This window comes from Chinchilla lanigera, unplaced genomic scaffold (assembly GCF_000276665.1).
Source record: "Chinchilla lanigera isolate Chin_1 unplaced genomic scaffold, ChiLan1.0 scaffold00081, whole genome shotgun sequence".
NCBI classification, from domain to species: domain Eukaryota; kingdom Metazoa; phylum Chordata; class Mammalia; order Rodentia; family Chinchillidae; genus Chinchilla; species Chinchilla lanigera.
Genome location: NW_004955482.1, coordinates 8,488,150 through 8,503,610, shown reverse-complemented (window position 1 = coordinate 8,503,610; position 15,461 = coordinate 8,488,150). Strand labels below are relative to the sequence as shown.

Below are 15,461 nucleotides of genomic sequence, written 5' to 3'. Positions count from 1 at the left end.
GCCTAATAACAAGCACTAAACATATGTTTATAGGATGAATGAGCAGATGATGATGAATGATTATAGGTACAATTTAAACTTTTTGAGAATGAAAAGGTTCCCAGAACACAGAGCATCATTAAGAGGTAGGAATGTCCATCTGACCCATTTTTTCCCTCTCAAATCGTATAACAAATACGTTTGGTCTCTCCAGTTAAGTTATGAACAAGGCCAATTTAAGATCTTGGCATCAAGTATCATGTTGCAAAACAAGGGGGGAGCTAAATGGACAATATGGCTAGAATGATAATAAGTCAAAACATTGGAACTAATAAGCGTATATGGATCTGATAAATTCTTTCCAAGGTAAAATCTTTAAGATCAGAGAAATTGACCAGATTATGATGGAAGGTTAAGCAGGATGCTATGAAAAGTAAATTCTAAAGATCTTTCCGAAGGAGTTATATAGAAATATTAGGTAACTCAGTAATAGCTCTTGAAGTTTTAGGGCATGTGCTTCATGAAAGTTATGGAGGGCCACCAGGCCTTATTCTGTCGATCACATTTTGAAGCTTCTCATTGTCCCAAAGCTCTGAAGACCTGATTTCAGGATAGCACAGAACAAGAAAGATTACCTCACCCGGGTAGCTGCTTTAATTTTTTTAAATTTAAAAACCAAAAGCATTCATATAGAAAAATAGATGGAACCAAGAAAGAATGCCCAGTTCCGTAGTTACTGAAGGGGACCAGACCTAAGATGTCCAATTTTTAAAAGACCCTTTCAGTATTACTTTGTACTTGCCTTTATTATCAGAAAGAGGGTAATTAGTAAATGTTTCTCAAGAGTTCCTCTGATGACTTTTTTTTTTCATTGATACTGGTCTTAGATATTCTGTGGGTATAGACAAAAAGGTAATAGGAGCAAGAAATAGTCAGAGTCTCAACAAGACCCAAATTAGGATTGTAAGTTTTTTCTCATACTGAAGGTCACAGGGGATATGTAGAGCTGGGTCACTGTTCAAACTGTTTAGATAGCCCTAAGAGAGATATAGCCATAGACATGCAAGGAGTTCTTAAAATTATTGTAAACTCCTCTCAGATGACACTTTTCCAAGTTGCAGTCATAGTGAAGTACAAGGGCATCTAAGTAAGTTTGATGATACAGATTTTTTGTGGATCACATTGACTGCAATCTTTTACCTCCCCCTTATCATTCCTGTCTACAGCTTCAGAAAACTCTACACGCCTGTATCTCATGTCTTGGAGAACTGAGTAAGTTTTCAATGTGTTTCAGTCTTTGGGAGCCTTGGATGCTTTTGCATAGAAGTTTTCATATTTTACATCTTTGCCCTTGAACTTGTTCAAGACCTTACACATTCTTTCAAGGTCATTACCGTAGTTTCCAAACTTGTCTCATTAATAATAGTAACAATGTTTCCAGGCAACCATTAGGCTCTTTCCAAAGATTTTACGGCACTAATTGTCCAGGCTTCTGCACTGGCCCTGGTAAACATGACCTTATTCTTTGCAAGGGGTACCTCCTTAGTTGTGTGTCTGTCTGGCATCACATGGAGAGACTATTACAGTCACACTCATGTACCTTGAAGTAGAAGTATGTGGTTCTTTTAGAAGTTTGTATTTTTTTGCATCAGGATCTAAATGCATAATCTGAACCCATTTTTAGTCAGCATGAGAGCAGACAACAGTGATCATTCTTTTTTTTTTTATGACAGGGTTTCACTATGCAGTTCAGGCTGGACTTAAACTCTCTCTGTAGCCCAGGCTGGCCTCAAACTCACAGCAATCCTCCTGCCTCAGCCTCCTGAGTGCTGGGATTATAGGCATGTGCCACCATGCCTGATAACAGTGATCATTCTGACAATGAAGCTGCCGTCATATTCTTCTCCTTTATTCATTATCTTGTTCTCTCCAAATGGCTTTCCAAAGGTGCTTTGGAGCTTAGACTTACTGAACAAATAGTCCTTACAGCTGCTGAAAGTAGTGGAAGCTGAATTGCTGAAGCCCACAGCTACAATAATGAATCCATTGCATTGTACAGAGGTTCTGGCCATAACCCTTATAAGCCACTTAGTCATGTTAAGTTCGGGCCAACCTCATGAGCCACAAGAACTGAAGAATAGGGTATAGATAATTCAATACTGGTTGCATTCTTAGCAGTATAGACACTGAGAAATATATAGCCCTTATACTTCCCAAGATTTGGGCCATTGATTATATAGAGAGCACTATATTTCACACTTCCCAAAGGATGTGTTGAAATGTTTTCTGTAGTTTCAAGGAAATTTGCACTGTTTCTCTCTGTACATGTTTTGAACTTCTCAAACACTTCACCGATGCATGTATATCTGTTAACATACGTTGTCTGACTTTTCACATTTCACATTAAGAACCACTTATTGTCAACTATAATAAATATTTCTTCAGATTTGAGAAACATATCTGCAGATATTTCTGTCTTAGTTACTTTTCTTGTTGCTGAGACAAAGTATCCAACACCCAAGTTAAAAGAGGAAGGGTTTATTGTAGCTCATAATAGTTTTTAGAGGTTTTAGTTCATAGCTGGCTGGCTCCAAGGCAGGGTAGCATGGCAGAGAGGCATCACAGATCAGAAGCAGTTCATGCTGGGCAGGAGGAAGCAAGCAGCAAAGTAGAGAAGCAGCAGGTGACAACAGCAGCCTTCTTTTTTTTGTCCTTTGTGTTCTATACAGGCTACCTGCCTTTAAGGTGAGTAGCACACATGCCCAGGGTAGGGTACCCTTAATCCTAGCATCACGCCACGAATCAGTATCAGCGTCACATCCTTAATCCCAACATCACACACTGTAGCTACAGCCACCTCTGAAAAGCCCCACGTATGACTGCATGAGGCTTTGGGGGAATGTCTAGATATAAGCCAAAACAGGTTCTGTCCTGCTCTGATACTGTGAAGTTGTTAAGAGTTCCCCTTTTTATCTCTACTGACCGCACAGGACTCACCTGATTTCACAGATATGTTATAAATCACGTATAAAATACATACTCAGAATTACTAAGGTATATATAGGCTTAATGCCAAAGATAATGTCATTGTCCAAGGGCTGCATATATGACTTTGTGAAGCATATGGTAGCCAACCTTCACAGGAAGTTCTGCCTAGCTGCTTCCTAGGGCACAGGGTTAGTGAGTGGCTGAAAATCATTTTTTAGAATCTCAGCAGGCTGAGCTTCAGATAATGGGCTGCCCAGTTGCTTCCCAGGACCCTTGCTTGAGCCAAGTCACTTAGGATAGTGTGCTCAGCTGCCTTCTGGGATTATGGGTAGGTCGAACTCTATTCTGCTTTCCTGAGCTTGTGTTGGCCAAGCTACTCAGAGAAGGCTTCCTGGCTACCTTCTGTGAGGTGGGGATGCATGAGTGGAACCACCCACCTGTTTTGGAGTTAATGGGAGAATGTCAAGGTCCACCTGGCTGGGGCCAGGAAAGGATATACAGGGTCACCTGGATGTTTCCAGTGCAGGAAGAGAGTAGACAGTACCACTTAACTGTTTTCTTGGCTTCCTTGCAGATGAGCTTCTCAGGGTGGGCCACCAGCTGCCACCTGGGCCCTCAAAAGGGTAGGTAGGAGTGCCTGGCTGGTTTGCAGGGCAGGATAGTGGAGCTATGAAGGGCAGTTACTTGGCTGCTTCCCATGACCCAGGGAGTAGTAGGTTTTAAGATAGTCTTCATACTTGGTAGAGAAAGAAACAATATGGGGTGTACTCTTTCTCCTGAACAATGCAGTGATAGGCAGGTCCACAACATGGGCTCAGGGCCTGCCAAGACCACAGGTTTCTCCAATAAGGAATGCTTCAGGTGTCTGTAGTGTGAGTGGGGACTGCCAGCTGCCTCTTGCTTACAGTTTCCCTGCCAAGCAGTGTATCCCTTGGTAAAGGACTGATCTTAGGAGACAGAACAGTAGATGTTGTATGCTTAGTTCCCTTCTTTTTAAGGCCATCATGTATCTACATCCTCTACAGTATCTCTGCCACATCCCCACTGCATTCTGATGCTCAGCCTCAAACTCTGCAGTGAAACAGCTGTTGTATTGTGTTGTATTTTGCTTTGTTTTTGCCTTCTTACAGCGTTGTGTTATATTTCCCAGGCTGGCTTTGATTTCCTGGGCTCAGGTGTTTCTTCTGCCTCAGCCCCCTGAGTAAATGGAACTACAGGCGTGTATTACTATACATGATTTACTTATTTTGTTCCTTTGTTAGGGAAGGAAGCACACCGGGCTTCTGGAATGTTTTTAGAGTCTCACCATATTCATGTGGCAGGCTGCAAGCATTTTAACATAGGAACCATCCCTCGTTACATAGAGGTAGTTGGCCAACCTATAATTTTCCTCATAGAAGCTTCCTTTCTCATATCTACTTTATTAGTCTCCTGGCTGGCTTACTAGTTATTCTAGAAATACTTGGTCCTAGTGTATGACAACTGGCCCCAAGGTGGTATGAGACTAAAAGAAAAAAAAAAAGATTAGATCCAGGATTTGACAGAATGCAATTTACCAGGGATTTACTGATAAAATCGTGGTCCCAGGCAGCAGCAGGAATAGCAGATCCCAATTTATGTCAGAACTAAAGGAGGCTTACAGAGTGGTCAAAATAAAAGTTACTGCATCCAAACTGGAATGTGCCTGATTTATCTCAAAGATCAAAGATGTCAACATATTCTTTTTTTTTTTATTTTAAAGAGTAAAAGAAGAATAACATAGTAATAGGGGCGCTTACCAAATTACAGACAAAGTGGTAGGAAATTATCAATGGTTGTTGTTTTACATATTGTTATCAACAAGATAGTTTCTCAGGAAAACAAATAGACAAATAATAGTGAGTTACAGACAAAAGTGGTAGGGTATTATCAATGGTTGTTGTACTATACTTTGGTATCTTCAAAGTGGTTTCTAAAGAAAATAAATAGAGCTATACATGAGTGACCTATTGAATATTCATTGACTATTCTCAAGGGTTGTTGTAGGAAACACATAGTAATAAACATACATCCATTTACAAAATAGAATAAGAACAGTACAAACGTTACAGAGTTATGGACAGATGAGTAGGAAAATATCAGTGGCTGCTGTAATACATGGTGGTATCTTCAAAGTGGTTTCTCAGGAAGACAGAGATACACAAGAAAGATCTAACAAGTAGTTACAGCCTAAGGGTTGTGAAAAATAGTGGATTACATCCTTACTAGTGACTCCTTTCACTGAGGTGTGACGGCTAGAAGGAAGGCCAGGATTGAAAAGAAGGACCAAGAGACTTGCACCTGTGTCTAACAACAGGCTGTTTTCTTGTTCCTCTATAGTCATGATTACCCAGGGCTCCTCCATGGAGATGACAGTCTGGCCAGAGGGAGAAGGCAGAGTATGCCCCGGGCCCCCTCATTCCTGTTGGACTACCTGGTAGGATGGGTCTGAGCTCTGGGGCCTCTGCTTCAGAGGGCGGACTGATCTCCAGGGGTCACCTTTGCATTCAGGGCATGGCCCATGGGGACTCTTAGGGCAGTTCCTCTTGAGGTGGCCTGGCTTTTAACAGTGGTAGCAGATGAATGCAGTCATTGAGTTCTTCTTGGGGTCCCGAGAATCAGACTTAGGGTCTGTTTTTCTTAGTGCTGCAGCAAAAGCAGCTGCTTTTTCTCGGTCTCTTTGTTTTCCCTCCTTGGCCTCCTCCTCGTCACAGCTGTAGAATACTGAGGAGGCAATTCTTACTAACATCTCAAGTGAGCCATCTGGGGTGAAAGGCATTTTTTGTAGCTTTTTCTCTCCAGCTTCCCAGCACATTGGGTTCCCACAACCACTTAGTGTCCTCTCTGTCAGCACATTCTTAATGCTGATGATGCCAGAGTCCAGTCATAAATCTTCACTTACCACTAATGGTTTTATTTATAGTATGCTAGGGAACTATGCAGGGAAAACCACCTATGTTTCTCAGGAGTCATCATGAGCATCACACTTCACAATGTATCACAAAAGATTGCGTTAAGGTCAACCCGAATATGGAAATACAAAGACATGACATAGACACGGTAAAGATCACTTCCTAAAACCTGTTGGTAAATAGCATATTAATCAGTAAAACAATGAAGATATTTCCACTTTAAGTCTCTTTCCTTGCTTTTTTGTGCTCATCAATTTGAATTCTACTCGCAGCAGATTTTCTTCAGCATAAACTTTTCCTGGAAGAATCATTTCAAAAGCTCATAGGTCTCAGATTTCTCTGGCTCCCTTCTTGCATTCTCTGAGTACGGAAATGTCAGAAACTCTCCCCAGTTTTAGGTGTTTTGTTTTTGTTTTTAATTGGTTCATGTGCTTTCCAGAACTGGTTAGATATTTAGAGGTTCTCCTATTCTCAAGTCCAGTAAGCATCCCATTATTAGTCTCTGCTTTCTTCCTTACACATATTAATACTAGTCAGGTCTTGGAACTGCCTGTAGTTTGTCTTTACCCCTTCATATTTTGAAGTTTGTGGGATGCTCATCCCTTTTTTGTTATAGCTGTTGTTTCTAGGTTTTGATTTTACTATTCTAGTTTTTGTCTTTTTATAGGAGTAGTATAAGAAATTTATAAAACCTACTGCCTTTGTCACCTTCATCCCAATCTCCCTCCCTTTTTCATATTTAAATCTGTGGCCTGGATATTAAAAGACTAGAGGGCTGGGCATGGTGGTGCATGCATGTGATCTCAGCACTTGGAAGACTGAGGCAGGAGGATCATCTTGAGTTCAAGGCCAGCCTGTTCTGCATAGTGAGTTCAAGACCAGCCTGAACTATGTAGTAAGACCCTTTCTCAAAAGAAACCCAAAAAAACCTAAATAAATGGATAAATAAATAAATAAAAAAAACAGTGTCCCTTGGTAAATCCTTTTTAACCATGAATTGTTTATGATGTGAGTAAGGCCTTAACAAAAACATTTTTAATTGAAGATTAATGGGAATTTCCTTCTCTGTAATTAGAAATATTTATTCCATCATAGAGACCTGGTGAATTAACGAAGCATGAAGTCTTTTTGCATAAAGTACAGTGCATTTTCCCCATTATCTTGATGATGCTTTATTTGCATTACATCAAAGACAATAAGTGTTGATAATCCATAAGATCCCACTAAATCACTTGCTCTGAAGAGTTTATATGTAATATAAACTCATCTCCAAGATACACGGTTTAAAAAAAAAAAAATATATATATATATATATATAAAACAAAACTGTACATTTTCTACCTAGAAGAAGTCTAGAAAGACACTAAACTAAAAGTAACTCCCTGTGTGAAGACTGGGGAAAATTTTTTTTTGGTAAGGGGAAGTTTGAGGTTAGGAATAATTATTTTTTTGGTACTGAGAATCAAACTCAGGATCCTGCACTTGCCATGCAGAGGAATAGTTATAAAAGGGCACCTTACTCCAATATTTCATATTATTAACATTTAACATAACACATAATTTATATACTATTAAATTCACCCCTTTAATATGTGTGATCCAATGGGCTTGCCAACTGTGCAACCATTACCATAATCTAATTTTAGCATTTCTGTCACTCAAGAAAGAAATCTGTGCTGATTAGAGGTTAACCCTCATTGTCACCATTAGCTTCTTACATCCTAGTCCTAGGCAATAACTAGTCTTTATGTTACTATGGATTTGCCTATTCTGTACATTCAGTACAGAAGCAATCATACTATATGTGACTTTTTTATGACTGGCCTCAGCATAATGTTTACAAAGTTCATATTATAGCATGTATCAGTACATCATTGTTTTGTATTGATGAATAATGACCAGTGGGTATGAATATTTCACATTTTATTTATTCATTCATCAGTTGTTAGACATTTGGATTCTTTTTTTGTGAATAATACTGATATGAACACTCACAAACAAATTTTTGTATGGATATATACTGTCATATTCTAGGGTACGTAATATGTATATGAGTGGAATTGTGAAGTCATATAGTAACTAGTTTTATTTAGCACCTTGAGAAACTACCAAACATCCCAAAGTAGCTGCACTACATTGCATTCTCACCAACAGTGTATGTGACTTCCATTTTTTCCACATCTAGAAGCTGTGCTTTTTATCTTTTGCAACTTCCTAGTTCCTAAGATGTAAATATTTCTTGAATGTAAATATTTAAATGAATAATGCAGAAATAGACAGATGAACTGAAGTCAGACTTATTTCTTAATAGCAAGTCACAGTGAAAATAAATTACTTATTTTAACCATGGTTTTCTCAATTTTAATCATCAGTTGGTCCAGAGTAGATCACATCTCTTGGATTTATGTTATATATGTAATAAATTGGCTATTATTTGGTCTTATGACAATACAGAACTTACATTGTTCTGTTACTGTTTGAACTTCAAAGTTAGTCTGAAACATACCACCACTAAGTAGATTTATATAATTTTATTATGCTTTCAAAGGATTTATATAATTTTATTATGCTTTCAAAGACAGATTGTAAATTCTTTGGGTAGAGGAAAGATGTCTTATAATTTCTTTGTAATACCAGAAGTAATTGTAGTTATTTGCTGATAAGTGTTTGACAAGTGGTAGTCTCCTTTTTTTTAATGCCCGAATTTATATTATTTGCCTATTTCTGTTGCATAAACACACCCACCACTATGACCAATTTTCAGCTACCAGTGTGGCGTCAGTAAACACAGAGTTGGTAAGATACGACACAATCTGCTCTCACAAGTAGATACTAACTGGTTCTAGCAGTTAATACCAGAAAGAAAACTGACTGATATCAGATGACCTAAAATTCCAATTCTGACTCTACTGCTTACTAGCATGTACATGTCATTGTCCAAAAAAGAAAAACCCTCTCTTTTCAGAGTCTCAGATCTAAAAATAGAGATATTGCTGTTCATCCTCATAACAGTTGTGTTTTTAGTAAGAAAAGACACTTGAAAATATCTGTCCATGACATCTAAGGGATGATTAGGCATGCAGAGCTGAGATTAGGAATTCAGTCATTACCTTTTGGTCACCAAGCCCTAGACAAACCTGTATCTTCTGAGGCTAACTCAGCACTTTACTTCCCTTCTCTGAAGATTCTTCTTCTACCTGCTCTACTAGATCCTGTTTCTTGTATGACTTCCTGACAAGTTTCCTTTTTATATAGCATTTAAGAAGATAAGTGTTGGAAGAAGACAGTTTGATCCAATTAAATATAGATGAGCATCTTTATAAATCATAACTAGGTCCTTATTTTGGAGGTAAACCCTGATTAGGAATTTGTAGAGATTAAGAACATGTTAAAGAAGCAGGCAATATAACTTCCTAATAATGGCTTAATTGGTTAATAATGTGGGCTATGTAACAAAACAATGGTCAGGGCTGGGGATTTAGCTCAGCGGCACAGCGCCTGCCCTGCAAGCGCAAGGTCATGAATTCGATTCCCAGTACCAGAAACAAAACAAAACAAAACAAAAAACAGTGGTAACTAGGGCAGATATTTATTGAATATTTATTTTGTTCTGGATAATTTTATTTATTAGTAATCTTCACAATAATCCTGCAAGGTATTTATAACTTATCTAATTTTATGATTCAAAACTGGTGCTGATGGAGTAAAAATGATTTATCTAAACTCAGCCAGCTTAAAAAAAAATGAGTAGAGATTAAAATCTAAATCAAGACTCCATAGGTTATGGTCCACCAGGAGAGGTTAACTTCCAGCCATTCATGTTCCCCTGTATTTACCTGGACCCCCTTCAGCAAACACTAGGTCCCTAAATCAAGTTTTCTCACATCAAAATCCTCCTTTCTCAGTGATCAACATTACCGTGAACTAAAGCTTGCATGTTACTTTGTCCATGTGGAAGACAGATCAGCAAAATTTGAGTCAAACTGTATAAATCTTGTACTAACCATTCTAGTAAAAAATAGTATTTGAGGTTTACCTTTCTGCAAGACTCTCCACAAATAAATGTAAAATTTATGTCCATTTCTGATTAAACAAAAACTAATAAGCCTTTGAAATGTCTACAATGGTATTTCATTATGTCCACAGATTTCAAAGACCCAGAACTATCTAATAGGTAAGGGGAAAACCAAAGTATTAGGTTCCTTCTCTCCCCAGAAACCTCTGGAAATGGAGTTTCTATAACAAGACGTTAAGTGATGGAGCATATTATGGGCAAGGGACAAAGATTCCTCTCTCAATTATAGAATAAACTCTTGGAGATGTATTGCATATATAATGAAGGTATGATTGATTGATTGATTTTTGTCTTTTTGAAACAGGGTCTTGCTATGCAGTTCAGGATGGACTTGAGCTCTCTTTGTAGCCCAGGCTGGTCTTGAACTTGCAACAATCCTCCTGCCTCAACCTGAAGGTGTGATTTTAAAATCTTTTAAAAGGTTTATATCTAGAAGGAGGATGAAAACTTATTTCATAGTTGTTTACTATTTCACTTTTTCATTGGAGGAAGACTACCTTTATTTCCTTAAAAAAAAAAGCTTCAGTGAGACTTTTGTACCCTTCCCCCTACTCAACTGTAATGGCAAAATTCTATTTAAGATGAAGTTTGAGGGGCTGGGGATATAGGTCAGTGGCATAAGCGCCTGCCTGGCAAGTGCAAGGTCCGGAGCTCAAGTTCCAGTACCAAAAAAAAGGAAAAGAAAAAAGAAAAAAAGATGAAGTTTGATTGAGTGTGGCAATACATACCTGTCATCCTAGCATTCTGAGAAAAGGAGGCAAGAGAATCAAGAATTTGACTCCTGGCCGCCTGGGCAACTTAGTGAGATGCTGTCTTTAAAAATAAAAAAATGAGCTGAGATGTGTATCTCAGTGTAAAGACCCCTGGTTCAATCCCCAGAACAAAAAAAAAGTTTGGAAAAACAAGAAGATAAACTTTTTTCAAGTAAATGTAACAGTTCTCATTGTGTGCAGAATTGCATCCATATGAGGTTACTCTGTGATCTGGATTTAAGGGAAACCTTATTTTTCCTTTAACTGAGCCCCAGACAAGGAGTATGGTTTGACTCTAGCCTACAGAAACATTCCCCAAAACACTCAGTGGAATAAAAGAAAATGTCACATTGGTGCCAAGAAGAGATGGCTGATAAGGGGGTGTGGGGCATGACCTCTAGATTTTAGGAACATTAATACCTGCAGCATCTGAAGATTTTCCACACTACAATTTTCCTTTGTTACCTTCAAATCTGGAGAAACATCTACAGCCTGGATATGGGGGTGCTTTGGGCAACTTAGAGAAGTCCGTTCATCATCACTGTCCTGAGGCAGAGAAAGGACAAAAGTATTCCAGAGAAGAAAGTAGGGACAGGGTGGCAAGAAGTCACCATCAGGGCTGTGGGACTGCACCTGGCTGGGTCCCAGGAATTTACAAACATTACTGGAACATAAGTATTCCTCCCAGCCATAGTCTATCCAAGTAGGCTTCAGCATTCTTTGACTGAGGTTTGGGGTTTTATAAAATTTTACAACTTCATGGTTTATAAAATCAGCAATATTGCATCCAAGAAAGATTTTAGTCACACACTGTCTATGTACTAGCAAGAAGCTCCTTCCCAGAGCACAGATATTGTCCCGTTATTTTTTTTCAGGCAGGGTCTCACTATATTACTGTCTTCCTCAGACTGACCTAGAAATCGTGAGCTCATCATCCTGCTGCCTCAGCCTCCTGAGTAACAAAGCACATGGCACCATATCTAACTTGCCCAGTTTTTCAAAGTTTGCTTTGATTAATTCATTCCCTTAATCAGCATTTATTGAGCATCTACAGTAAGCTGGACCCACAGAACCAAATGATGATACCAAATTGCCACTCCATGCTATCAGCTTTAGTAGGGAGAAAGACACTATATCCAAAATGATTGCACAGTGCAGTAGGTTCTTGAAAGAGGTCATGTGCACTTGTAAGGCTTGTCTGTTTCAGTGGTCACTAAGAATCCATGGTCTAGGCCAATGATGGCAAACCATGGAGAACGAGTACCAAACTGCAACCCCAAACCCACTTATTTGCCACAAAGTGCCAACATTGCAATTAAATTTGAAGACTGAGGTTTGAGTTTAGAAAAAACAACTCGACATTAACATCTTTTGTCTTAAAAACACAATAACCCACTACGATAAGTTTGCTACCACTGTTCTAGGCAATTAAAGCCATATCAAATGTCTTCCCATTTTCACTGATGGAAAAGTCTCAAGAGGAAGGGAGCTCATAACTTCGGTCATACTTGGGGAGGGATGCTGGTTTATATGACTTATTGTCTATCTTGAGAACCTACTCTTTGTTTCCTTATGTACAAGATGGAAGTTTCATTGGGAAATTGAGAAGTTTTGTTTTTTGTAGCAGTGAATGTCAAATCCAAGCTTCAGTTATGGTAGGCAAGAGCTCTACTCCAAGCTGTATTCCCCAGCCCTGAAAATGGTTAACACAATGCCAACACCAAATAAATAATGTTAATATTATATTTGTCTCGTGCCCTCTTCCCTGAGAAGTAACTGCCACCTCTAGAACTTTGTTACTTGTACTGGAAAAGTTCCTTCTGAGTGTCCGTCAACAAGTTATTAATTTAAATAAACTTTAAATTTCATTCATGCATTCAGTACTCTGGTAGGCACCCTAAACTATTATAAAATTAGTATAGACCCAATTACTTAACTCTAGATGACATTCATTGGCCATGACATATGGGAGGCATCAAATTCATCAGTAGACAAGTAGCAAAAAGAAGGGCTATGAAAGCTTCTGTGGAAGAAAAGCTGTTTTAGGTAAGATGGAATATAGCTATAGAAAGCACCTTGAAATACTGGGAAGTAGTAAATGGAATGTATATGTTACATATCTATAAGATTTGGAAAGGTGGATGCCTTCAAGGCTGGCTCCTCAACCCAGGATCAGTTAGGATCCTATTCCTTATCAGATGCACACCTCCTACATGGCTACAAAACAAAATGGACTCAATAATTACACCCTACAGAGAAACTGAAAGCATGTCTAACTTGAATACAGTTTTATTTTCGGATTTTAAAACTCCTCTCTCAAGGAATGCACACTTAATAGGCCAAGTTAGAACAATCAGTCACATGAACAGTTGTCCTTACAAAATAGATTTTTGCCATAAGAGATGAAAACCCCATAGATAGTAATAAATTCAAGAACAAATACTACTACATGTCAGACAATTTACGCAGAAGATAGCATGTCCTGAGAAATAGTTTCTGGTGACTGAAAAAAATAGGCCCGAAGACATAAAGACATTAATGTCCAAAAATGCATGTGATGAGTTTAAATGAAATATGAAAAAGAAAAAGTACTAAAATATTTAATATATTAAGTAAACAAGAACTTATTTACTAAAATGAGTAATAAATATGGAGGAATATCTCCTCGCATAATAGTATATTTTTAGACTACAGGGCCATTGGAGCCATCAATTCCCACTTAACTTTTGCTTCCCTGAGTTTCTCATTCCTAGTCAGCAGTTGAGGAGTTAGATGTGTTTGGCTTTGCCCTTTCACACTTATCCTCTAATCATCCTCCTCTTCCTCTTCTTCCGCCACCGCCTCCGCCTCCGCCTCCTCCTCCTCTTCCTCTGCTTCCCCCTCTTCTGGGGGAGCTTCTTCTTCTGGTGGAGCCTCTTCTGGGGGAGCTTCTTCTTCTGGTGGAGCCTCTTCTGGGGGAGCTTCTTCTTCTTCTGGTGGAGCCTTTGGTGGAGGAGCTTCTTCTGGTTCAGCAGGTTTACGAGAGGCGAGAAGAAAAATAATTACAAGTAATACTAGTATTCCCAAAATTATGAGGATAAGTAATGATAAATTTGATTTTTTCTTTGCTTCATTCTCAAGGTCATCAGTTGGCTTAGTAGGAGGACCACTGTCTATACTACCTCCATTTCCTTCTGATATGCAATCAGGGGGAGCAAAACCATCTTCACAGTGGCAGTTCCCATAATCATTGCAAACTCCCTTCTCATTACATGTGTCAGTTGCACTGCAGTTTAAAGTCCCAACTTGGAAATCAGTACACTCAAAGTTCACACAGAATTTGCTTGGAGCACAAGGAGTGCCCTTTGACACAGTTGCTTCCATGGAGGTATCACCTGAAGAGCTACCCATGACCCAGCACCAGTCATTTTCGTGTGGGACCTGAGCCAATGCATATTTTATTGAAGGCAATGAAGTAATACCTGTACATATGAGTTTCCCACACTTTGCATTATTATCTGTACAGCTAACATAGGTGGAACCAGACTGGCCACAGTTTCCAAATAGATTCCCTTCGACGTTCAGTTTAGTGTAACAACTTTCTGAGGCAGCTTTTGAACCAGACCCAAAAGCGATTTCGCATTGAATAGTAGGGTCCGTGCATTTAGCACTCACACAGTAGTTATCCTCATGGCACGGTGTGCCATCTTGCTTATGTCTATCTGCAGGGCATGTTGCAGAACTGCCAGTACAGTACTCAGGGAGGTCACATGGTCCCATAGCACCACGGCACAACTGGCCCGGGGCTGCCATATTACATTCATCATCACAGCATGTACAGTCAGGAGCACAGTCACACTGCTCCGGAGCCTCCACCACACCATCCCCACAACTGGCATCCCTACGCCTGCGGCCTGTGTGCCACGGCTTGTTAAATAGGCAGGCCCCTCTGTGTTCGTGAAGGAAATGGTAGAAGTAGTCAGAGCTACAGTTGCTAAAGCCACTTTCTTTAGTGATGTTTTCCTGCATGAGGCAGAAGTGCTTATCTCTACAAACGCAGTCTGAGTGGTCATGCTGAATGCCCAGGTTGTGCCCAAGCTGGTGGGCCATGAGCGCTGCAGACAGGAGGGCATCTTCGTGATGGAAAACTTCGACAGCCGCTGCAAAACCACTTGAACAGGCTCCGTTGAGAAATGCCCGACCCGAGGTCTCGCCAGGAGGATGCCCAACGATCAAGTGGGCGACATCGTGCCTCACACGAGGGAAGAGCTCCTCTTGTCTCCAGCGATTGAAGTTCCTGAGTGTAACTCGCAGGTCCACTGGGACCTCTGTCAGATCCCCCTCGGTCCAAATTTCCATCCCAGCCAGCACCACCTCTGTGTTTATTCCTCGAGTAAAGGTGTTGGCCAGAGCAACGATGCCCACCACTCTCTGCACTGTCTCCTTGACATCGCTGCCCCACATCTGGAACCGCTGGTTGTTGACCACAACAAACATCTCCACATACTTGGTGTGTGACCACAAGTAGGACAGGGCCTGTAGATTGGGAGGCTTCCTGCTCCCCTGCTGCCAGCTGGTGGACACCGCTTGACTGTCTCTGGCAGAGACACTACAGGAGACTCGAGCTTGACGTGCCATGGTGTATAACGCATGTTCGAACTGTTTGGAAGAGAGTATGGGCTCAATGCCATAGGATGTGTTCTCCTTGATCAGGATGCCCCTGAGACCTGAACAGGTATTGACAGACACAAATGAACC

At 39.9% G+C, this 15,461-nt stretch overlaps 2 protein-coding genes across 7 annotated transcripts in view; one reads left to right on the top strand and one right to left on the bottom strand.

The window, feature by feature from the left end:
- Positions 1-15,461, top strand: part of Tmem116 (transmembrane protein 116) — a 183,715-nt gene that overhangs the window by 68,550 nt on the left and 99,704 nt on the right. The window contains exon 11 of one of the 6 annotated variants that reach the window (XM_013503618.1): positions 1,206-1,251. The exons of the other annotated variants lie outside the window; for them this stretch is intronic. Coding sequence (XP_013359072.1) covers positions 1,206-1,251 — 46 coding nt within the window. The remainder of the gene's footprint in view (positions 1-1,205; positions 1,252-15,461) is intronic. 6 annotated transcript variants of the gene reach the window in all.
- Positions 12,992-15,461, bottom strand: part of LOC102004930 (disintegrin and metalloproteinase domain-containing protein 1b-like) — an 11,427-nt gene continuing 8,957 nt past the window's right edge. Inside the window, exon 2 of the mRNA XM_005403178.2 lies at positions 12,992-15,407. Coding sequence (XP_005403235.1) covers positions 13,530-15,407 — 1,878 coding nt within the window. The 3' untranslated portion in view covers positions 12,992-13,529. The remainder of the gene's footprint in view (positions 15,408-15,461) is intronic.